Source organism: Suncus etruscus, chromosome 9 (genome assembly GCF_024139225.1).
Source record: "Suncus etruscus isolate mSunEtr1 chromosome 9, mSunEtr1.pri.cur, whole genome shotgun sequence".
NCBI classification, from domain to species: Eukaryota; Metazoa; Chordata; class Mammalia; order Eulipotyphla; family Soricidae; genus Suncus; species Suncus etruscus.
In genome coordinates, this window is record NC_064856.1 from 14,116,684 (window position 1) to 14,142,167 (window position 25,484).

Sequence of the window (25,484 nt, forward strand, 5' to 3'; positions counted from 1 at the left end):
TTGGCCCCGGAGCGCCACACGGGCGCGGTGGCTTGGGCGCGTCCGTCCCCGCTTCGCCCCCGGACGGGACGCGGTGTTCTCCATGGCGTGCGTCGCGGATGGAGGCCCGATGGCGCCGGATTGCTCGGGCCTCAGAGCCCGAGCGGCGGCGACGACGCTCATAGCTCCCACTTCCGATCGCCCCCGCGCACGCGCGTACTCTTCCCCCCCCCCCCCCCGCTCATGCCTCCTCCCCCCCACCCGGAGGTGAGGCGGCAGAGGGTCCGCGGAGGGAGGACCGGCCCCACCCGGGAGGGGGCGTGGCCTCGGACGCGGCGAGCGGCGCTGCCCTTACTAGTCATGGCCGCGACGTTGGCTTCGTCACGTGATGCGACCGGGCGGAAGCGGAAGTGGAAAACGACAGCGCCGGCGTTCCACCCCGCCGAGCGTGCCGGCTTCCCTGCTCCGCGATGGACTGCTACACGGCCAACTGGAACCCGCTGGGGGACTCGGCCTTCTACCGGTGAGACGCCCCTCTTGCCCTCTGGCCGAGGGTCTGGGCACTCTTCCGAAGCCTGTGGTCAGCAAACGGAGGAGAAGGAGGAGCGGAAGGAGGAGGAGGAAGCTCGGGCCCTCCTCACCCTGGCTGCATGGTCCAGGCCCGCCGGCTCCTCGCAGGATGCTCATTGTCACAGCCACGGGTTGCTGGCGAGCGCCCAGTCCCCCGTGGGGAATTGCTGTCACCCCAAAGGTTCCCCCCCAACCAAGGGGGCGGGGTCGCCTGGGCCGCAGGGCGGCCTAATAGTGCTGACCCCAAATTGACAGAACTGCGCAGTGACAGCCTGAGTGTGACCACCCAGCGAGGTGTTGTCCTCTAGGTGATAGTTTCTGGCGATCCATCGCAGAATCCTAAGCCCCATCGAGATTTATCATTAGCTTCCCTTTGTAAGCTCAAGTACAAATGCTGATGGCATTACCTATTTACCAACTATTTGTTCAACTTTGCCTCTCTCCCGGCACTCAAAGGTCTTCGAGTTGCATAGAATTACGGGACAGCAACAACGAGATTTTTCTCTTTTTTTAGTCTCTGCACGCTGCCATTTACCTCTTGATTTTACTGGAGAACTGCTCATCCCGTAGGAGCTAGTTTAAGGGTTCTTTTTGGATGTGTCAGTTCTTAGAATCTTAGAATCAGCTGACTTGCCTTTGAGCCTGATAGGGCCCTGTGCTAGGGTAGAGTCATCTTGTATGGATTTCTTCTGCTAACCTGATTTCTTGAAAGTTAAGGCCTTTATATCTCCTTATCTTCAATGCATATTAGATATGTATCTATGTATATATTAGATATACAACTACTGGGGAGTAGTAGTAGGACAGGAGAGATAGTCCAGGAGTTAAGTAAGTTAAGGAGTTAAGTAAGCAACAGACCCCTGTTCCATCCCACACACCATATTATACCCTTCTATATCACAGAAAGTAATCTCTGAGCACACACAGAGCTAAATGTGGCCCTTCCCCAATACTTTATTGATAGCAATCAAAGCACTGTATTGCAGCTTTATTTCAAAAGAACACATTTCTTTGTATTAGTGAAACTATAGACTAGCCTATAATTTTGTTCCACAAAATGCCATCCCTTAACATTTCCAAGATGGACAACTAACTGCTTTCTGACTGTCTTTATAGAGATCTTTGCATTTGTTGTTTATGTTAATTCTTGTGGGTTTTTTTTTTTTTTTTGGGGTGCCACACCTGGTGGTGCTCAGGGTTACTTCTGACTCTGTGCTCAGGAATTGCTCCTGGTAGGCTTGGGAAACAATATGGGATGCTGGGAATCAAATCTGGGTCGACCACATGCAAGGCAAATGCCCTACTGCTGTGCTAATATCTCCGGCCCCATATCTGTAATTCTTTTTTTTTTATATCTGTAATTCTTTTTTTTTTTTTTTTTTTTTTGGTTTTTGGGCCACACCCGGTGACGCTCAGGGGTTACTCCTGGCTATGCGCTCAGAGGTCACTCCTGGCTTGGGGGACCATATGGGACGCCGGGGGATCGAACCGCGGTCCGTCCTAGGCTAGCGCAGGCAAGGCAGGCACCTTACCTCCAGCGCCACCGCCCGGCCCCCTATATCTGTAATTCTTATCTTATATACATCTCAATACAATATGAAAAAATTGCGGCTGAAACAATAGTACAGTGGGTACAGCATTTGCCTCACATGCAGCAGACCAGGGTTCAGTTCCCTACATCCCACATGCTACCCAGGAGTAATTTCTGAGTGGAGAGCTAGGAGTAGTTTCTCAGCACTGCCAGGTGTTACCCTCCACACACACACACACACACACACACACACACACACACACACACACACACGAAAAGAAAAGAAAAGAAAAACAACATAAAAAAAATCGAAAAGATTCAGAATAAAGTCTTTTTGTTTTGTTTTGGGGCCACACCCGATGACCCTCAGGAGTTACTCCTGGCTATGTGCTCAGAAATCACTCCTGGCTTGGGGGACCATATGGGATGCCAGGGAATTGAACCGGTATCAGTCCTAGGTCAGCATGTGCAAAGCCAATGCCCTACTGCTTGCACCACTGCTCCGGCCCCAAGATTCACAATAAAATCTATAAGAAAATTACTTGTCAGTTGTTGAAATGTGAAGCAAGATGACCATTGACAAATGTAGCTCATATTATTTGAGTGTTCACACACAGCTTATTCTTTTTTTTGTGGGGGGAAGCCCACCCCACGGCTCTTGGGCTACTCCTAGCTTTGCACTCAGAAATCACTATGGGCAGGTTTTGGGGACCATATGAGATGCTGGGGATGAACTCAGGTTGGCCACATGCAAGGCAAATGTCCGACCCACTGTACTATTCTTTGTTCGTACACACAGCATTCTTTTTTTTTTGGTTTTTGGGTCACACCCGGCAACGCTCAGGGGTTACTCCTATGCTCAGAAATCTCTACTGGCAATGGCATACGACGTGGGGACCAGATGAGATGCCAGGGTTTGAACCACCATCCTTCTGCATGCAAGGCAACTGCCCTACCTCCATGCTATCTCCCTGGCCCTTACAACACAACATATTCCTTTTTTTTAACACAGCATATTCTTAAAAACATTAATTTTTTTGAAGATATATGTTGTCTATTTGGTTGAAGCATAATAAAAATTATGTCATGGAGCCAGAGAGATACTACAATCGTCCATTAGTCTTGCCTTGTACATGGCCAATCCAGGTTTAATCCCTCACATCCCACATGGTTTATCAAACCCATCAGGAGTGATTTCTGAGGAAACAAGGAGTAAGCCCTGAGCACCCTAAATTCCAGATGTGGCCCCAAAACAAGCAAAAAAAGATGAAAGTGTCATTACTATAGTGCTTATTTTTTCATAGTTTTAGTTTTCTTGACATACAAATAAAGATTGGGTGAGACTCCTCCCAAGTTTGCTCAGGGAACTTTGAGGTCACTCCTGATGAGATTTGATCAAATGGGTCAGATGGTTCAGTGCTGGGCCTGAGGATACATTACTGCTCAAATTCTGCAGTGTGAGGTGGTCGAACAGCACAGCCAAACCAGTGATGGTCATGGGGCACATGGTACTAGAGCTCTAACTCAAATTCTTGCCTCTACTGCTGGGTGTTATTTTTCCTGGTTTGTTGGATTGGGACAATTGGGACACAACTAGTAGTGCTCAGGATTTACTCCTGGTTCTTTGCTCAGGTCTCCTGGCAGGGTTTAGGGGACCATCTATAGTGTTAGGGATCAAACAGCAAATATCTTACCTGCTGTCCTCTCTCCATTCTGGTTTTTTCGTTTTTGTTTTTGTTTTTTTGGGTCACACCAGGCTACCAGGCTGCGCTCAGGGGTTACTCCTGGCTCTGTGCTCAGAAATCGCCCCTGTCTGTCCACCACCGTCTGTCCTGGATCAGCTGCATGCAAGGCAAATGCCCTTGTGCTGTGCTATCTTTTCGGCCCCCTGGGTTTTTGGTTATTTTATGGGCCAAATCTGGTGGTGCTCTGGGGCTGCTCCTGATTTGATATTGAGGGTCACTACTTTTCTTTATTTTTGGCTTTTTTTGGATCAGACCCGGCAGCGCTCAGGGGTTACTCCTGGCTCTATACTCAGAAATTGTGCCTCTGGCAGGCTCTGGGGACCATATGGGTAGACTGAAATCAAACCAAGGTCCTTGGGGGTGGGCCACATGCAAGGCAAACGCCCTACCGCTGTGCTAGCACTCTGGCCCATGAGGGTCACTTCTGATGGTGCTGGGGACCATGCTTTGCTGGGGATTGAACCTAGACCTACTATGTACTTCAGCCTGTTAAACTGTCTCTGATCCCTCTCTAATAAAGGCCTCTTATGGAGGCCTCATCAAGAGTTGCTAGGGGTTACTTCAGCTCAGTGCTTGGGGGTTGCTCCTGGTAGTACTTGGAGGACTTTTCTCAGTTAATTAGCACAAATACCTTTAATTATGTCAAACCTGCATCTCACAGGATTTAACTTTGTTCTGTTGACTCAGGCTAATAAAAGTGGCAGGGAAAGTAGCTCGGTTTTAGAGTAAGCAAGAAGCTTGGCTGGATCAGTAAGATTCAAGAGACTGCTCAATCTCTCTGGCTGGAATGCATTTTTCTCCCTTGACTCCATTCGGTTTCTTGTATGACACCCTTGCTGCTGCGACCCGTTTATTCCAGGATTGGTACAAACATGAACATAGCAATTACAACGAATTGCAGGCTGCAGGTAGTAGTCCCCAGGAAACTGACAACCAGGGGAGACATGGTAGAAAGTGCATGGGTACTTGTGCTAATTAATTAACTCAGAAAAGGTGAAAGGTGGAAAGAAAAAGTAAAAAATGATTTTATGGGTATCTGTAAATTTACAAATGACAACAAGGCGACCATGCTAGGGATCAAACTAAAACTTTCAGAATACAAAGCATGTGTTCACCATTGAGTTCTCTCTCCGTCCCCCAATAAAGTTTTAAGTTACATAAGTATTGAATTCTTTTTTTTTTTTTTTTTTTTTTTTTTTTTGGTTTTTGGTTTTTGGGCCACACCAAGCGGTGCTCAGGGGTTACTCTTGGCTGTCTGCTCAGAAATAGCTCCTGGCAGGCACGGGGGACCATATGGGACACCGGTATTCGAACCAACCACCTTTGGTCCTGGATTGGCTGCTTGCAAGGCAAACGCCGCTGTGCTGTCTCTCCGGAAGTGCTTGAATTCTTGCCATAGACACGACCTTCTTGGGATGTTTATTCCCTATCTGAACTGCTAAAAACTAGATAGACATCTAAGCCTTGCTGTGGAGGATGGAGGATTGATTCTTTTTTTTTTTTTTTTTGGTTTTTGGGTCATACCTGACAGCACTCAGGGGTTCCTCCTGGCTCTATGCTCAGAAACCACTCCTGACAGGTTCAGGGGACCATATAGGATGCCGAGGATTGAACCCGGTCTATCCCGGGTTGGCCACATGCAAGGCAAACACCCTACTGCTCTGCTATCTCTCCAGCCCTAGGAAGTTGATTCTATAATAGATTTTTTGAGTTTGAATTTTTTACTTTTGCATAATAAACATGAATATATCTTCAGTTGTGGTTTAATACACATAAATTAGTCTGAGTCATGCTAGAGTACGGTGTGATATGTATAGTCACATCTTTGGGCCACCAATCTCTAGACTTTTTATCTTCCCAAACTGAACCTTGATAACCCTTAAGTCAGAGCTCCTTATTCTCCCCTTAACCCCAGTACCTATTATTCTACGGATGTTTTATCTCTATAAAGTTGACTATTCTTGGCATCTTATAAAAGTGGACTCACGTAGTGTTTTGCTTTCATGGGACTGATTTTAATTGTGATTCTATCCTCCGGGCTCATGCAGTGGTGTAGAATGTATTAGAATTTTTTTCCTTTCAAAGATTGAATAATATGTGTTTATACATACCTTAGTCAGTGAGCACTTGGGTTGCTTCTGCCTCATGGTGATCATGAGTAATGCTGCTCTGAATGGCAGAGTGTGCTTCTCTTCAAGCCATGTTTTCAGTTGTTTTGGCTATATGCCCAGAAGTAGAGCCGCTGGATGATATGGTAATTCTGTGTTTAATATTTGGAGGAACTATCATCCTGTTTTCCATGGCAGCTGTAGTCATTTACAATTTCAACAATCATGCACAGAAATTTTTTAGTGACTTGTTTTTTTGTTTTTTTTTTTTTTGGTTTTTGGGTCACACCCGGCAGTGCTCAGGGGTTATTCCTGGCTCCAGACTCAGAAATTGCTCCTGGCAGGCACGGGGGACCATATGGGATGCCGAGATTCGAACCGATGACCTCCTGCATGAAAGGCAAACACCTTACCTCCATGCTATCTCTCCGGCCCCGTTTTTTGTTTTTTTTTTTTTGTTTGTTTGTTTGTTTGTTTTTGCTGTTGTTGTTCAGAGGCCCACAGCTAACAGTGCTGGGATGAAGTGGGGATGTCCATTGTCATGCTCAGGTGATCATGTAGAACCAGGGATTAAAACTAGGGTCTCCTGGGCTGGAGCAGTGGCACAAGCGGTATGGTGTTTGCCTTGCACTCGCTAATCTAGGACAGACCGTGGTTTGATCCCCCGGAGTCTCATATGGTCCCCCAAACCAGAAGCAACTTCTGAGTGCATAGCCAGGAGTAACCCCTGAGCGAGTAACCCCTGAACGTCTCTAGGTGTGGCCCAAAAAGCAAAATAGAAAGAAAAAAAGGGTCTCCTGGGGGTTGGAGAGATAGCACAGCCATAGGGTGTTAACGGCAATTGCATGCAGCCAATTAAGGACAGACAGTGTTTCCAATCCCAGCATCCCATGTAGTTCCTTGTGCCTGCCAGGAACAATTTCTGAGCACAGAGCCAGGAATAACCCCTGAGCGCCGCCGGGTGTGACCCAAAATTAAAAAGGGAGGGGGTGTCTCCTGGGGCTAGAGCACTAATATAGCAGGTAAGATAATTGTTTTGTACATGGTTGGCCCGATTTGATCCCTGGCACCCCCATGATCCTCTAGCCCACCAGATGTGATCCCTAGCTCTGAAGTTAGTAGTAAGTCCTGAGACAGCTGGATATAACCCTCCCTCTTATCAAAAACAAAACAAAAACTAGAGGTTCCTATATGCCAAGCATGCGTTCCAGCTCTTTGAGGCAGCTGAATAATTTCATAGTTATGCTGACTGCTTCAATGGGTCTGGGAAATTTTGGAATGAATTGCTACCCAATACTAAACTTGATGTTCTGCTTCCTCCACTGTAGTCTGATAGCATAGCCTGTTAGACAGACTGGAACCCATCTCTTCACACATGGGTCTTTTGTACTTTATAGTGCTTCTTTGGTACTCCTACTGCCACAAGGACTTCTTTACTGTTGCTGAGGGGGTTGGAACTGAGGCCACTGGGTACCTTAGCATTAGAATTCAAGGTCCAGGGGTCGAAGAGATAGCACAGTGGTAAGGCATTTGCCTTAGATGCAGAAGGACGGTGGTTCGAATCCTGGCATCCCATATGATCCCCAGAGCGTGCCAGGAGCAATTTCTGAGCGTAGAGCCAGGAGGAACCCCTGAATGCTGCCGGTCGTGATCCCCACCCCCCAAAAAAAAATAGAATCCAAGGTTCATTCACTATTGCTGAAGGAATTTCATTTAGGATAGAGGAGCAAGAGTTCTCTGGCCTTATTCACTGAAGAAAGGGTCTGTTCTTAGTCCTCACCCCTGCACTGTTGGGAGAGGCCGCCCTCCCAGCTACCCTCTACCTGTCTAGGTCAAACCATCTAGCGGGGTAGTTTGAGTTACTTCACTTTCCCTGAGAAACCTTACCTTGAGTGTGTAGTTTCTGGGCCATACCCAGCAGTGTTCAGGTATTATTCCTATCTCTGAGCTCAGAAATTATTCCTGGCAGGCTCAGGGGACCACATGGCATGCCAGGGATAGAACCTGGGTCAGCCTTGTGCAAGGCAAATGCCCTGCTTGCTATGCTATCACTCTGGCTCCTCCTCAATCATTTTGGTGATTGTTGTTTTCAATCAGCCTTCACTATTGGATTCCAGAAGGTCCCTGCATTTTAGGTGGAATCATCTTTGCCTCTGTTATGTGACACAGATCCACTTCCGTTTGAAAATCAGAAATTACTTCAACCAGTAAATTAATCCCACTTTCTTAAAGCCAGTTGGTTCAGTGGCATAAGGTACCCAAAATGGAACAGTGATATGCTTATTTTCCAATTCATTTAGTCCATAGCTTTGTTCCCTTGTGAAAACATTTCCCCTGTGGAGATTAAACCCTATAAAATACTAAAAGTCAAAATTACTGAAATTAGAGGCAGGTATTTTGGGGGGGGTTGTTTTAGGGCCACACTGGCTGGTACTCCAGGGGCTACTCCCAGCTCAGTTCCCAGGAATGCTCCACACACTACAGTTTGTGAGCCCCCTTCCAGCCTAGGTGTAATTTTCTTTTTCAGAAGTGCTATAGTGAGGGGACAGAGTGGTGGCACAAGCCGTAGGGCATTTGCCTTATATGCGCTAACCTAGGACAGATCGTGGTTCGCATATGGTCCTCCAAGGAAGGAGCGATTTCTGAGCGCATAGCCAGAGTAATCCCTGGGCATCACTGGGTGAGGCCCAAAAACAAAACAAAACAAACAAAAAAAGAAGTGTTATAGTGAGAAGTGGATCCACTCCATGCCTCTTGATTCAGGGCTCCCACAATTCTTACTTTAGAGGCAGTAACCCTATATAAAAGAAAGTTAAGTGGTATCTGTGAGACAGAACTCTGGCCCTTTAGGATAGTGTCTCCCAAATGGTGCCAAACTCCACCATTAATAACGTTAAACCAGGGGACCAGAGCCATAGTATAGTGGGTAGGGTGCTCACCTTGCACAAGGCCAACCTGGGTTTGATCACTGGCATCCCGCCTATTTCTCTGCATACTAGAAGTACTTCCTGAGTGCAAAATCAGGAGTATGCCTCAGTAGCTGGGTATAGCTTACAAAGTTTTTAACAAGAAAAGAAAAAACAAAAAACTTTAGACCTAACAGCTCTCTGTGTAATGGGGTTTATGGTATGGTCAGTTGAGTGCATGGACCTGAGCACCTCTCTCTCTCTTTCTCTCTTTTGCTTGCTTTCTTGCTCTCTTTCACTCTCCCTCTCTCCCTCTCTCTCCCTCCATCCCTCTCTCTCTTTTTTCCTTTTTTGACTCTGTATTGTGTATTTGACACTGTACTATGGCTAATGAAGGAGGGGTGCCTTGCATGTCACTTTCTCTTTCAGCACTGAGTTCTTCAGAGTAATCAATTCCAATGATCATCATCCTAGTAGGCCCTTCTCTATGTTAACTGCACTCAACGCTTTTTGTGGCAATTTTTCTACCCTGGGCTGGACCTCCAGGCCTTTGTCTCTATTGTCTCTTGATATTACCATACTATCTCTTGTTTTTCTTTTTTTTTTTTTTTTTTTTTTTGGTTTTTGGGCCACCCCGGCGTTGCTCAGGGGTTACTCCTGGCTGTCTGCTCAGAAATAGCTCCTGGCAGGCACGGGGGACCATATGGGACACCGGGATTCGAACCAACCACCTTTGGTCCTGGATCGGCTGCTTGCAAGGCAAACGCCACTGAGCTATGTCTCCGGGCCCTATCTCTTGTTTTTCTTATATCCCACAAATGAGTGAGAGATTATTCTATGTCTATCCCTTTCCCTCTGGCTCATTTCACTGAGCATAATAATCTCCATGCCCATCCATATATAAACAAATTCCATGACTTTATTTCCTCTAAAATCTATGTAGTATTCTATTATGTAGATGTATGTACTAGTTTAGCCATTCATCTGTTGTCAGACACCTCGGTTGTTTCCAGATTCTGGCTGTTGTAAATAAGTGCTGCACAGAATGTAAGAGTGTTTTTGGGGTATATTCCTAGGAGTAGTATTGCTGGAGCATATGGAAGCTCACTTTCTAGCTTTTTGAGGAATGTCCGTGTTATTTTCCAAAAAAGGCTGAACCAGTCTGCATTCCCACCAGCAATGAAGAAGAGTTTCTTTCTCTCCACATCCATGCCAGCACTGGGTGTTCTTGGTTTTTTGTGATACATACTAGTCTCTATGGTGTGAAGTGATACCTCAGTGTTGTTTTGATTTGCATCTTCCTGATGATTAATGATTATATCATTTTTTTCATGTGCCTTTTGGCCATCTTTATTTCTTCTTTGAGGAAATATCTGTTCAATTCTTCATTCTATTTTTGGATGAAGTTAAATTTTTTTTTCTTTTTTTTTTTTTTTTTGTGGTTTTTGGGTCACACCCGGCAGTGCTCAGGGGTTATTCCTGGCTCCAGGCTCAGAAATTGCTCCTGGCAGGCACGGGAGGACCATATATGGGACGCCGGGATTCGAACCGATGACCTCCTGCATGAGAGGCAAACGCCTTACCTCCATGCTATCTCTCCGGCCCCAATTTTTTTTTTTTTTCTTGAGAAGTTTGATCAGTGCCTTAATCCCTTAATAGTAATCTCTTATGATGGGTATAGGGTGAATAGTTTCTCTCATTCCAGTCCCTATATCATTCGAGATACAGAAGCTTCTGAATTTATTGTAGTTCCATTTGTTTCTCTTTGCGTTCGCTTGCTTTGCTAGTGGTGTTTCATCCTTAAAGATGCCTTTAGCTTCAATGTCATGGAGCGATTTCTGAACATAGAGCCAGAAGTAACCCTTGAGCACTGCTGGGTGTGCCCCACCCCCACCAAAGAAGTTACTCCTATCAGGCACAAGGTACCATAAGAGATGCCAGGGATCTAACCTGGGTCATCTGTGTGCAAGGCAAACACTCTACCTGTTGTTCTGTCACTTTGTTCCCTTATTGAGAGTTTTTTTTTTATCATGAATGCATGTTGAACCTTGTCAAATGCTTTCTCAGCATCTATTGATATGATCATATTTTTTTATTGATATGGTATATTATATTGATAAACTTGCATATGTTAAACCATCTTAGTATCCCTGAAATGAATACTGCTTGATCATGCTGTATAAGCTTCTTGATGAGTTGTTGGATTGTTTGCTAGTATTTTGTTGAAGGTCTTTGCATCCTTGTTCATCAAGGATATAGGCCTATAATTCTCTCGTGTGTGTGTGTGTGTGTGTGTGTGTGTGTGTGTGTGTTTGTGTTTGTGTATGTGTGTGTGTGTGTGTGTGTTTGTCTTCTTTTGGAATCAGGGTGATATTAGCTTCATAGAAACTATTTGGGAATGTTTCTGTTTCTTCAGTTTCCTGAAAGAGCTTGAAGAGGATTGGCAGTAGATCATCTTTAAAGGTTTGAAAGAATTCACTAGTGAATACATCTGGACCTGGGCTTCTATTTTTTGTTTTTGGGAAGCTTTCTTTTGTTTTTGGTTTTTGGGTCACACCCGGTAGCACTCAGGGGTTACTCCTGGCTCTATGTTCGGAGATTGCTCCTGGCAGGCTCAGGGAACCATATGCGATGCTGGGATTTGAACCAATGACCTTCTGCAGGTTATCTCTCCGGCCCCTCTGGGAAGCCTTTTGATTACCATTTCAATTTTCTCAATAGTGATAGGTCTGAGTCTGTTCAGGTATTCCAGATTTTCTTGATTCAACCTTGGAAACTTGTAAGAGTCCAAAAATTTACTCATTTCTTCCAGGTTCTCTTGGTTTGTGGTATAAGATTCTCAAAATAATCTCTGATTACCCTTTGAATTTCTGTAGAATCTTTTGTGACATCCCCTTTTCATTTCTGATTCTGCTTAAGTTTCTCTACCTTTATGAGTCTTGCTAATGGTTTATCGATCTTGTTTATTTTTTCAGAGAACCAACTCTTGCTTTCATCAATCTTTTAGATCATTTGTTGGATGTCTATTTCATTACTTTCTGCTCTAAGTTTTATTATTTCCTTCCGCCTGCCTATTTATGGCTCATTTTGTTGTTCTTTTCCTAATTTCTTAAACTGTGCCATTAAGTTACTTACGTAGGCCTTTTCTTCCTTTCTGATGAATGCTTGTAAAGCAATACATTTCTTAATATCACTTTTGCTGTGTCCCATAAATTCTGATAATTTGTGTCTTCATTCTCATTTGTTCCCAGTAATCTTTTGATTTCTTCTTTAATTTTGTCTCTGTTCCACTGCTTGTTCAGTAATGAGCTGTTTAATCAACATATTTTTTTTTGTTTTGTTTTGTTTTATTTTTTGTTTTTGGGTCACATCCGGGGGCACTTGGGTTACTCCTGGCTATGTACTCAGAAATCACTCCTGGCAGGCTTGGGGGACCATATGGGATGCTGGGATTCGAACCCGGGTTCATCCTCTGTTGGCCACGTGCAAGGCAGATGCTTTACCACTGTACTATCGCTCCAGACCCTAATCTCCAGGTTTTAAAGTTATTTCTCTGTGTCTGCTTATAGTTTACCTCTATTTTTAGTGTATTATGGTCTGAGAAGATAGCAGAAACAATTTCTATCCTCTTGTTTTATAGAGGTACGTTTTATTATCCAGCATAGGATCTATGTTGGAAAATGTCCCATGTTCACTGGAGAAGAATCACACACACACACACACACACACACACACACATACACACACACATGTGCACACACACACACGCATACTAAGCCACTCTTCTTTCTTTCTTCCTTTAGAGCCAGTATATCTTTGTCATTTTTTGGCCTAGTTGACCTATTAACAGGTAACAAGGCGGGGCTGGAGCAATAGCACAGCAGTAGGGCACTTTCCTTGCTCACGGCTGCCTAGAACGGACCTGGATTCGAACCCCGGCATACCATATGGTCCCCTGAGCCAGGAGCGGTTTCTGGGAGCATAGCCAGGAGAAACCCCTGAGCGCCACTGGGTATGGCCCCAAAACAAAAAAGGTGACAAGGCAGTGTCGTAATCTCCCACTATTATTGTGTTGCTATTGATGTCTTCAAGTTTATCAGCAGTTTTTGCTGGCCCCTCATTGGGTGCATATATGTTTAAAAGTATGATTTCTTCATGGTGTACTCATCACTTGATTAATAAAAAATGCCCATCTCGGGGGCCGGAGAGATAGCATGGAGGTAAGGCGTTTGCCTTTCATGCAGGAGGTCATCGGTTCGAATCCCGGCGCCCCATATGGTCCCCTGTGCCTGCCAGGAGCAATTTCTGAGCCTGGAGCCAGGAATAACCCCTGAGCACTGCCAGGTGTGACCCAAAAAAACAAACAAACAAAAAAAACAAAAAACAAAAAAAATGCCCATCTCTGTCTCTTTCTTTTTTTTTTGATTTGGTTTTTGGGTCACACCCAGCAGCGATTGGGCTACTCCTGGCTCTACAGAGCTCTGAAATTGCTCCTGGCAGGCTCGGGGACCATATGGGATGCCGGGATTCGAACCATCATCCTTCTGCATGCAAGACCTACCTCAATGCTGTCTCTCCAGTCCCCCATCTCTGTCTCTTATAACCTTTATAAGCCTAAAGTCTGTACTATCTGATATTGTATGGCCACCCTAGCCTTTTTAAGGGAGTTGTTTGCTCAAATGATTGCTCTTCAGCCTTTGACTCTTAAGTCTATTTTTGCTTTCACTATTCCGATGTGTTTCTTGCAGGCAGCAAAATATTGGATTCAGTTTTTTTTTTTTTTTTTTTTTTTTTGGTTTTTGGGTCACACCCGGCGGTGCTCAGGGGTTACTCCTGACTGTCTGCTCAGAAATAGCTCCTGGCAGGCACGGGGGACCATATGGGACACCAGGATTCGAACCAACCACCTTAGGTCCTGGATCAGCTGCTTGCAAGGCAAACACCGCTGTGCTATCTCTCCGGGCCCTGGATTCAGGTTTTTTTTTTTTTTTTTTTTGTGGTTTTTGGGTCACACCCGGCAGTGCTCAGAGGTTATTCCTGGCTCCAGGCTCAGAAATTGCTCCTGGCAGGCACGGGGGACCATATGGGGCGCCGGGATTCAAACCGATGACCTCCTGCATGAAAGGCAAACGCCTTACCTCCATGCTATCTCTCCGGCCCCTGGATTCAGTTTTTTAATCATTTTTGCCACTCTTTGTCTCTTAACTGGTACATCTAGCCCATTGATGTTGAGACAAATGATTGTCATGGGATTAGGTATCACCTTTTTGCAGGAGTTTGGTGTATTCATTGGGTCTGCCTTGCCTTAAAATAGACCCTTCAGTTGTTTTAAGTTTGATTTTGAGTCTGTCAAGTTTCTGAGCTATTGTATACCTATGAAGCTGTGTATCCTTCCTTCAAACCTGAATGTAAGTCTGTCTGGGTGATGTATTCTTGGTGAAGTATTCATTTCATTGAGCTTTGTCACTATATCCCACCACTGTCTTCAGACCTTGAGGGTTGTTTGTGATAAATATTCTGTAAATCTTTTTTTTTTCTTCTTAAATATTCTGTAAATCTTTTTATTTAGGGGGTCACACCCAGCAGCACTCGGGGCTACTCTTGACTGTGCTCAGAAATTGGCCCTGGCAGGCTTGGGGGACCATATGGGATGCTGAGATTCGAACCACTGACCTTCTGTATGCAAGGCAAACACCTTACTGCTGTGCTATCTCTCTGGCCCCATATTCTGTAAATCTTAAGGATGCTTATTTCTGTGTAATTTCCCTTTTGATCTTGCTGCCTTCAGTATTCTATCCCTATTTGTGGGATTTGTCATTGTGGCGAAGATATGCTTTCTGGTGCTTTTCTTTGGATCTTTTTTAGCTGGCACTCTTCAGGCATCCAGGATGTGATTGTAGCACTCTTCAGTTCTGGGAACTTCTCAGCAATGATGTTCATCATCCTGCAATGATGTCCTTGAACAATCAAATCGTTGGGGCCGGAGAGATAGCATGAAGATAGGGCATTAGTCTTGCATGCAGAAGGATGGTGGTTCGAATCCCGCATCCCATATGGGCCCTCGAGCCTGCCAGAAGTGATTTCTGACCATAGAGCCAGGAGTAACCCCTGAGAGCTGCTGGGTGTGACCAAACAAAACAAAACAAAAATTAAGTTCTGTTGACTTTTCATGGGAATTTTCTTCCTGGGCATTTGGGACTTCAATGATAATTATGTTGTTTCTATTAAATTTATCCCAGACTTATATTTTCATCTGTTCACATTCTTTGAGGATTTTTTTGGGGGATCACACCCGGCAGTACTCAGGGGTTACTCCTGGCTCCATGCTCAGAAATTGCTCCTGGCAGGCACGGGGGACCTGGCAGGCATATGGGACGCTGGGATTCGAACCGCTGACCTTCTGCATGAAAGGCAAACGCCTTACCTCCATGCTATCTCTCCAGCCCCATCTTTGAGGATTTTTTCCCATCATCTGATCATTTATTTTAAGGTCTTTTCCAACCTCTTCTGTTGTATGGAGTTGTTACGCAGCTCATCTTCCAGTTCACTGATTCTGTCCTCATCAGCTGTTACTCTGCTGATTAAGCCTTCCAGTGAGTTTTTCATTTCATCTACTAAGTTTTTCAGCCCTCTTATTTGAGTTGGAAGTTTTTCATTTCAGCTTTCATTCAGTTCATTCCCTGTATGTTTTGAAGTTTTGAATGCCCTCCATAATTTTTCTCTAAAGTCTTTATCTGAGAGGATATAGGTGTTTGGTACTTGTCGGGTCATCAGAGCTTCCATCTTAATTATTTAGGCATGGTGAAGATCTACATTTTTCCCCCATTGATACCTTTGCAGTGTGGTATTTTCTACATCCTGTGCTGGGATTCATTGACTTAGATAAGTGCATGGCTGCAGAGCCCTCATGGTGGAGCCATGGTCACCTGCACAACAGGGACCAAGGGCCAAGGGGAAGCCGAGGCTTTCTCCAGTTCTCTGTTATTATTCTTACTGTTGTCATTATGGTATACTGCAGATTGCACACTTGGTTGTGGTTCTTTCATAATTGGTTGTGGTACTCCCATATCTGATTGGTGTATATCAGGGTCACACCCTTGGTTATGGCTCCAGGAATTCTGTCAGCAAGGTGGAAGGCTATGCTTAAACTCATGGTATGTATCACACATACAAAGCTGGCACTCTGTACTTGAGCCATGTGTGCTTAAGATTTGAAGCTCAGGAAAGCTAGGTTAGATACAGTAGGGCAAGCCATTTCCTTAGAAGAAAGACTCAGAATGAGATTTCGGTTTTTTTTTTTTTTTTTTTTTTTTCTTTTTGGGGTCATTCCTGGCAGCGCTCAGGAGTTATTCCTGGCTCTACACTCAGAAATCGGTCCTGGCAGGCTCAGGGGACCATATGGGATGCCGGGATTTGAACCACTGTCCTTCTGCATGCAAGGCAAACGCCTTACCTCCGTGCTATCTCTTCGGCCCCTCAGGATGAGATTCTAAGACTCAGATTGTGTCTGAACTGGAGAAATAGAACAAATTAGGCATTTGGCCTGACCTGTAGCCACTCTGGCCACAACCCTTGTACAACCTTCTGTCTCCAGCCCAACATGTAGCCCCTGAGGCAGAGCTAGGAGTATCCCCTGAGCATCCCCATTGTGTTCCCCAAATTGCCCGCCTTAGTTACTGTTCTCCTGCAAAAAAATATTTTTTTTTTCAGTTTCACCTGGGTCTAACCATATAGTTGCTTTGCATATTTCAGGATCCCATTCATTCCTGATTAGTACCTTAACTTTGAGGACACAGCATGCTGGTACATTCACCTGTTACTGTTTTTATAGCCCACACAATTAATTTTTTTGTCTGACTTGATGGTAGGAGTTATCTGATTAAACAAAATAGGAGGTAGTCGGGGCCGGAGAGATAGCATGGAGGTAAGGCGTTTGCCTTTCATGCAGGAGGTCATCGGTTCGAATCCCGGCGTCCCATATGGTCCCCCGTGCCTGCCAGGAGCAATTTCTGAGCCTGGAGCCAGGAATAACCCCTGAGCACTGCCGGGTGTGACCCAAAAACCAAAAAAAAAAAAAAAAATAGGAGGTAGTTTTAGGCCCATTACAGAAATGTTCTGCTTCGGGGCTGGGAAGGTGGCGCTAGAGGTAAGGTGTCTGCCTTGCAAGCGCTAGCGTAGGACGGACCATGGTTCGATCCCCCGGCGTCCCATATGGTCCCCCCAAGCCAGAGGTGATTTCTGAGCGCATAGCCAGGAGTAACCCCTGAGCGTCAAACGGGTGTGGCCCCCCCCCCCAAAAAAAAAAAAGAAACGTTCTGCTTCTCGGAGCCTAGTTTGTGTTGTTGTTGTTGTTGTTGTTGTTGTTTGTTTATTTCTAGAGCCAGGCTAGGGTTTTACCCTTCAAGGCCTGAGCTATACTACTGGAACCATCCTTGTTTGTCTCTTTGTAAATGCATGGCCAAGCACAGAAGTCACCCAAAAAAGTGCATGTTTGACTTGAATTTTGCTGCAACAGACTGCAGACTGGATTGCAGTGACTGCATACTGTAGGTTACCAGCATTTGTTTCCCCAGGGCTGGGACCTCCGCCCTGCACTTAAGCCCAATTTTTAGTATATATGTTGCCAAAAGGAGTGTCTTGCACTTAAGCCCCAACCCATGCCCACATTAGTCCTCCAGTCTACTTTCAAGAATCTCCTGAGACTATCTCTGTGCCACATCTGTGGCAGTCTGGTTCAGGAAGTAGCCTTCAACCAGGAGTATTTGTTACATATAAGAACCAATCAAAAAAATAAAAATAAAGGGGCCAGTGAGGTGGCACTAGAGGTAAGGTGTCTGCCTTGCAAGCACTAGACAAGGAAGGACCTCGGTTCTATCTCCCCAGCCAGGGGCAATTTCTGAGTGCTTAGCCAGGAGTAACCCCTGAGCATCAAACGGGTGTGGCCCAAAAACAAACAAACAAAAAAATTTAAAAAAATGATAGCACAAGAACCAATCCAATCATCTCTGGAGCCAGAGAGATAGTGCAGTAGGTAAGGCACTTGCCTTGTATATGGCCCACCTGGGTTTAATCCCAGGATCCCAGATGGTTCCCCAAACCCTGAGCAAAGGAGAGAGAGAGAGAGAGACAAAGAAAAAGGTCTCTGATAAAAAGAATAATTCACAATATAAGAAATATAATTTAGCAGTCTTGGGCTCAAAACCCATACCCAAGGAATGAATGATAAACGCAGTCAGGGGTATTCCCCATGTTGGGTTTGTTGGAAGGAATATAATTTGTCAGGGCTGGAGTCATAGCACAGTGGGTAGGGCATTTGCCTTGCACACTGCCGACCCGGATTCCATCCCTTGCATCCCCCAAGCCTGCCAGGAGCAATTTCTGAGCACAGAACCAGGAGTGACCCCTGAGCGCTCCACTCAGTGTGACCAAAAAAACCAAAAAGGAAAAAAAAAAAAAAGAAAAGAAAATTTGTAATCCACTGGGTGGCAGAGTTCCTTGTTTTGCCCAGTCTAGGGAACTGGGCTTGGCCTACAAGAAGCAGCCCTCAAGGTTTCTAGAACTAGGGAGGCACTGGAGAGCTATAACTGCTGGCCAGTGGTTTGCAGTAAGCATCTGGGGCTGGTGCAGGTAAATGCCCAGAGTAAAGGGTGTCTATAAGTGGGACTATCACCAGTGGCTTGACGGTCACAGACTGGGCAGAGGGGTTCAGTGGAAGCACTCAATGGTGAATGTTTGACTCTACTAGTGGCAAGATATCTTGATTTGCCAGGAGCAAGTGTCTGTACAGGAGACAGAAGGGAAGGTAATAAGTCTCGGTGGGCTTGGAAGTAGACTGTATGCCTGGGATGTAGATGTCTTCACACCCTGGTGGCTGGCTGACAGGACCTGCTGGGGCTTGCAAGAAAACCTCTTTCCTTTCAGTGCCACTTTTGGGGAAGTTTGACATCTCATCTGGAAGGAGAAATGCCACAAGGAATTCAGTCCATCATTACAACAGGAAGTGAAGGTTAACTTAAGAGCTGAGAGGCAGTAACTACATTGACTGTTAGTGTGCTAGGTTTGTGTGAACATCCGTTTTCATAGTGTAGTCTCACCCAATTTTAGTAACAAAATGTCAAAAGAAGTGCAGGTGGGTTGTCAGAACTTCAACCAATGCAAAATTACATAACCTGAAAACTGATGGTCCTAGATACTTGGGGAGGTAGCTCAGAGGGCTAGTGCTCATGATTTGCACTTAGGAAATATGAGTTCAGATTCTGGAATCACATCTCCTGACATTGAGTCAGAAGTAGCCTCTGAGCAGTGCAATGTGTGACCCAAACTTCCCAAAGGCTTCCCCAGGCCTGACGATGTATCCTATTGGCAGATCACAATGTATGTGTTAGGTTGGATCCCCAGCACTACCCCACATTGCCAGTTTGATCCCAGTTCCACAAAGTGCAGCCAAGTGTGCAGGTCCTGTATCCTCAAACAGGTGTGACATCCCCTTTTTCACCACCTCTCCTAGTCCCCCCCCCCACACACACACAATGCCATGACAGGAAAAACCAAGCTGGTATTCCCTTGTTCACCACTCTCACCAAAGGGAATCAATGCCTAGCTAACTGTGGGGTTTAATGTCTGAGCAGGTATTTATGCACATATGGGTGTTTATATATACATGGGCATGTAACTGGGTTTATATTGAGCTGCAACAAACTGACTTGTTTTCTTGGGTTTGTTTGATATGTATGTGTGTTTGGGCTACATCTAGCGTTGCTCAGGGCTTACTCCTGGCTCTGTGCTTAGAGAATCGTATGAGATAACTAGAGTTGAATAGACTTAAGCACCTTAACCTCTGCATTTTTTTTTTTTGGACCTTGGCAGACTGTTTTTACTTACTATATCTTAGAAATCATTTAAAAATGTTAGTGTAGGGGCCGGAGAGATAGCACAGTGGTGTTTGCCTTGCAAGCAGCCAATCCAGGACCTAAGGTGGTTGGTTCGAATCCCGGTGTCCCATATGGTCCCCCGTGTCTGCCAGGAGCTATTTCTGAGCAGATAGCCAGGAGTAACCCCTGAGCACCGCCGGGTGTGGCCCAAAAACCAAAAAAAAAAAAAAAAAGTTAGTGTAGTGTTGCCTCAAAATGGAAAATTTATAGTTTATATAAGCAGTCATGTTTGGTGGATTGTTATTGTTCATGTTGTTTTTATTTGGGCCACAGTTTTAGTGCTCTGGGCTTACTTCTGGCTCTGAACTCAGAGGTCACTCCTGGTGGGCTCTGGGGATCATATGGTATGCTGGAGATTGAACCTGGATTGGCTGCATGTAAGACAAGTACCCTATTTGCTGTACTATATCCAGCCCCTATTTGATGAAAAAGATAGTTCCAGAATTAATTTATTTGGAGGAAGGGTTTTGGTTTGAGCATTCCTGGCAGTACTTAGGGTATTCTGACTCATGCTCAGGAGTAACCTCTGGCCATATTCAGGAGGAACTTATGATGTTGGGATTCAGACCGGGACTACTGGCCTAATGGTTGCAAAGCTAGGTAAATGCTTGTGCCGCGCTATCTCTATAGCCCCTTTTATTTTATTTTTATAGCACCTTTTAATAGAGTTTCTTTTCTTTTCTTTTCTTTTTTTTTGTTTTTGGATCACACCCAGCAGTGCTCAGGGGTTACTCCTGGTGCTATGCTCAGAAATCACTCCTGGCAGGCTGGGGGGACCATATGGGATGCCGGGATTCGAACCACCGTCCTTCGTGAAAGGCAAACACCCTACCTCCCTGCTTTCTCTCCAGCCCCAGAGTTTCTTTTCTTATTTGGGGGGGTGTCCACACCCGGCATCACTCAGGGGTTACTCCTGGCTTTTGTGCTCAGAAATTGTTCCTGGGGGACCATATTGGATGCTGGGATTTGAACTACCATCTGTCCTGGATCGGTTGCATGCAAGGAAAATGCCTACTCTGTGCTATCTCTCGGACCCCATTAATAGAGTTTTTTTTCTTTTTTTCTTTTTTTCACCCCCATAATAAAGTTTTTTTTTTTTTTTTAAGTATTTTGAACCATGAACGTGGCTGAATCAGAACACATGTTTTGCATGGATGAATCATAGGTTTTATCTCCAGCACACAAAACTTTTTTTTTTTTTTTTTTTTTTGGTTTTTGGGTCACACCTGGCAGCACTCAGAGGTAATGCCTGACTCTACGCTCAGAAATCGCTCCTGGCAGGGTCAGGGGACCAAATGGGATGCCGGGGATCGAACCCAGGTCAGCTGTATACAAGACAAATGTCCTACCCACTGTGCTATCGCTCTGGCCTCAAAAATTTTTAGCTTATAATCCATATTAAGGTACTGGGGGTGTAGGTTTGGTTTGATTTGGTTTGGTTTGGTTTGGTTTTGAGGCCTTCTCCAGCAGAGTACAGGGCTTATTCCTGGCTATGACCTCAAGTATCACTCCTGGCTGGCTTGGGGACCATGTGGGATGCTGGGTATAGAACCTGGGTTGGCTGCGAGCAAGTCAAATGTATTATCGCTCTAGCAAGGTACTGGAATTTTAAATACAGTGAATTATAATTTTCACATATACATCATTCCTGCACCATCACAAGAGAATGCCTATAAAAAAATGAGGTTGTTGGGGCCTGAGAGATAGCATAGAGAGGTAGGGCGTTTGCCTTGCATGCAGAAGGACAGTGGTTCGAATCCCGGCATCCCATGTGGTCCCCCGAGCCTGCCAGGAGTAACCCCTGAGTGCTGCCGGGTGTGACCCCAAAACCTAATAATAATAATAAGGTTGGGATTCTTTTTGGATTTTGGGGTCACACCCGGTAGCGCTCAGGGATTACTCCTGGCTCTGTGCTCAGAAATTGCTCCTGGCAGGCCCAGGGTACCATATGGGATACCTGGATTTGAACCACCATTCGTCCTGGATCAGCTGTGTGCAAGGCAAACACCTTACTGCTGTGCTGTCTCTCCAGGCCCCCAAAATAAATTGATTTTAACTGGGCCAGAGAATAGTACAGTGGGTAGGGCTATTGCCTTGATGCAGCCAAACCCAAATTGATCTTTTGCACCACATATAATCCCCTGAACACTGCCAGAAATGCTCAAACCTGTCTTCCTCCAATTTTTTATTGTTTTTTTCTTGAGGCCATACACACAATTGGTGCTCAGGGCTTACTCCTTCTAGTTCTACATTCAGGAATTATTCCGGAAGGTGCTTGAGGAATCATCTGGGATGCTGGAAATCAGATCTGTGTCAGCTCCCATGCAAGGCAAATTCCCTAACATTATTATTATTATCTTTCCTGCCCTCCTGAATTTTTTTTTAAGAAACAATGCTGCAGGGGTGTCAGAGACAGCCAGAGATCAAACCCTGATATGGAATTCAGCAGGACAAACCTGTCTGTGTGGCAAGAATACATAACCTAAGGCATTGACTAGCCCAGAGCCCTAAGAAATATCAGTTTCCTATCAGGCATATATTCCAGGAAGCTTGAGATATCTTTGAAGCTTTACTATCTTAAGGTGAAAATTGGTTCCTGTGTAAAGATAACATGTAAAGTTTAATTACAGGATGCAACCTGTAGAGACTGCCTGTAATGCTGGCTGCTCCATTTTGGTTCCTCTCCACCCTGTTTTAATCGTGCTTAAAAGAGCCTGTATCCATCAATAAAGCAAGACCTTGATAAGACACTTTACTTGGTCTCCATCTCTCCCCCCCCCCCCATTCTTTTTACAGGCTGGAACCCCTCTATACACCCACGGAATAACGGAGTCCTGCAGGATGGGACAAGTGGCGCCCAACATGGGGCTTTGCTGAAAATAAAAGCTTTAAGGTTGAGATTTAGCACAAAACATTTTTAAAACAATCCTAATTTGAGGTTTAAAACATTAATTAAAATGGTTAGTAAGCAGTTAAAAAAAATTTAAGTAGGGCCAGAGAGATAGCATGGAGGTAAGACCGTTTGCCTTTCATGCAGAAAGTCATTGGTTCAAATCCCGGTGTCCCATATGGTCCCCTGAGCATGCCAGGAGTGATTTCTGAGCGTGGAGCCAGGAGTAACCCGTGAGCACTGCCGGGTGTGACCCCCCCCAAAAATTTTTTTTAAGTAAAATGGGTAATGAGCACTGTAGAAAGAGTCTCCACTTTGAAGTATGATATCATCTGCTGTAAATGAACGGATTTTCTTTAAATTAGTTTCACGGTAGAACAGTAAGACAGCTGCAATAAAGTGTTAAAATTTTTATGATTAAACACAAGAGCATAAACTATGATTATTAAAGGTATGAAAAACTGGGGGCGGAGAGATAGCATGGTGGTAAGGCGTTTGCCTTGCATGCAGAAGGATGGTGGTTCAAATCCCAGCACACCCAGCAGTATTTTATATGGTCTCCCGAGCCTGCCACGAGAGATTTCTGAGCGTAGAGCCAGAAGTGGCCCCTGAGCACTGCTGGGTGTGACCCAAAAACCAAAAAAAAAAAAAAAAGGTATGAAAAACTGATTTTAAGGGGCCGGGCGGTGGCGCTGGAGGTAAGGTGCCTGCCTTGCCTGCGCTAGCCTAGGATGGACCGCGGTTCGATCCCCCGGCGTCCCATATGGTCCCCCAAGAAGCCAGGAGCAACTTCTGAGCGCATAGCCAGGAGTAACCCCTGAGCGGCACAGGGTGTGGCCCAAAAACCAAAAAAAAAAAAAAAAAAGAAAAACTGATTTTAAAACACAAACAACTGTTCCTACTTTGAAGACTTCAAGTGAATAATTTGTAAAAAAATATTATATACTAAATTAACAAAATATTTAGATCAGTATAAAATATAGTTAAAGACATCTGATGCATTTCCACACCTAGAACTTAAGACCAAAATTATATTTGATACTTGTTGTCAACCTGCTTATAAAATTTAGTTACTTTTATAATATTAATTAACAATATTATTTTAAAAAGGCTAACCACAACATTTTGCATATACTTTTAAGATCAAAATAATATTCTTTTATTATTGATTTATTTATTTATTTTTTTTTTTTTTGGTTTTTGGGCCATACCTGGCAGTGCTCAGGGGTTACTCCTGGCTGTCTGCTCAGAAATAGCTCCTGAGGGGCCGGGCGGTGGCACTGGAGGTAAGGTGCCTGCCTTGCCTGTGCTAGCCTAGGACGGACCGCGGTTTGATCCCCCGGCGTCCCATATGGTCCCCCAAGAAGCCAGGAGCAACTTCTGAGCGCATAGCCAGGAGTAACCCCTGAGGTGTGGCCCAAAAACCAAAAAAAAAAAAAAAAAAAAAGAAATAGCTCCTGGCAGGGACGGGGGACCATATGGGACACCGGGATTCGAACCAACCACCTTTGGTCCTGGATCGGCTGCTTGCAAGGCAAACGCCACTGTGCTATCTCTCCGGGCCTTAGATCAAAATAATTTTCTAATAGAAATATAAAAGATTCAAATTTTAACATTTTTGTGTCCTTTGGAATTTTAAAACACCAAAAGTTTTTTTTTTTTTTTTTTTTTTACAAGTGATAGAGTTGTTATCTTGCTCTAAAATTCCTGAGGCATAAACAAGGAAAGTTTAGTGCTCTTGTCTCCCTGTTGCTTTTTCTCCCTAGAGAATTTTTTAACCCTTACAGACCTGAATTTAGAAGGTTTTCTAATTTCCAATATTTTAATAATTACACCACCCAATGCACAAAACTTAATTACACAAATGCTTTTAGAAAAGGCACACTCATGCCGCATAATTTAATTCACAAACAAATCTGACACTAATTCTTATTATAAATTCCACATAAACAAAGTTGCTGATTTATTTATTTATTTACTTATTTATTTATTTTCAATTTATACCTCCGCCGCTATCTGCCATCTTTAGCAGAGCAATCAAACTTGCGACTACAAGGGCACACACACAGACTATTTCTGCTGAACTTAAGCCAACTTTTACCAACTTTAAGGGGGAGGTGATATTCTCTCCAATATTTTACTCTGTGTTTTGACTTCATAGAAACTTACTGTCTCCAATACCGGTATAGAATATGCCACATATACACTACCTCTGCATAGATTAAAGGGATTATTATGACATTTTTGAACACTTTTAAAACCTCATAATTTTACCAACTGTGCAGAAGTGTGATTAGTGGATATTATGGTATTATATAGGCACCGTGTTTATTTAGACCATTCATACATATGACATTTGCGTTATTGATAGGAGAGGATTGTGTTATAATGGGAAATATACAAACATGCATTTTTAATAAAAAACTGTATAAACTTATTTGCTGGATAATGAATATCAATTTTTTCCGTAAAGGAGGCACATGCCAAAGGCCAATTATTTGTATTTTGCATCAGCCAACTAATATGCTGTTTTATTATAAGGTTGAATAAGATAATTAGGTTTATTTTCAAAATAGTTTTTGCAAAATTTATTACCTGTGCTACATATATTTGACAAAGTGTGAGGCAGAAACTTCTACTGATAACGTGGGGAGGGGCCAGCACAGTTAACAGCAGGAAGGCTAAAGGCAAACCTTTTACAGTCAGCAGGGTGCAATGGTATAGAGAGAAAAAAAAAAGCAATCTTTTAAGATCAATTACTAATTTATCGGAACTAGAGGGAATGGCAACCAGGGAGGGGAGTCCGGGTTGCAACAGCACCCAT

General features: G+C 44.4%; 1 protein-coding gene across 2 annotated transcripts in view; it reads left to right on the top strand.

Annotated features, from left to right (window-relative positions):
• The first annotated feature begins 412 nt into the window (after window positions 1-412).
• VPS16 (VPS16 core subunit of CORVET and HOPS complexes) overlaps window positions 413-25,484 on the top strand; it is a 40,103-nt gene continuing 15,031 nt past the window's right edge. For both annotated transcript variants that reach the window (XM_049779150.1, XM_049779151.1), the window contains exon 1: window positions 413-502. In XM_049779150.1, the coding sequence (XP_049635107.1) occupies window positions 450-502 (53 nt within the window). In that variant the 5' untranslated portion in view covers window positions 413-449. The remainder of the gene's footprint in view (window positions 503-25,484) is intronic.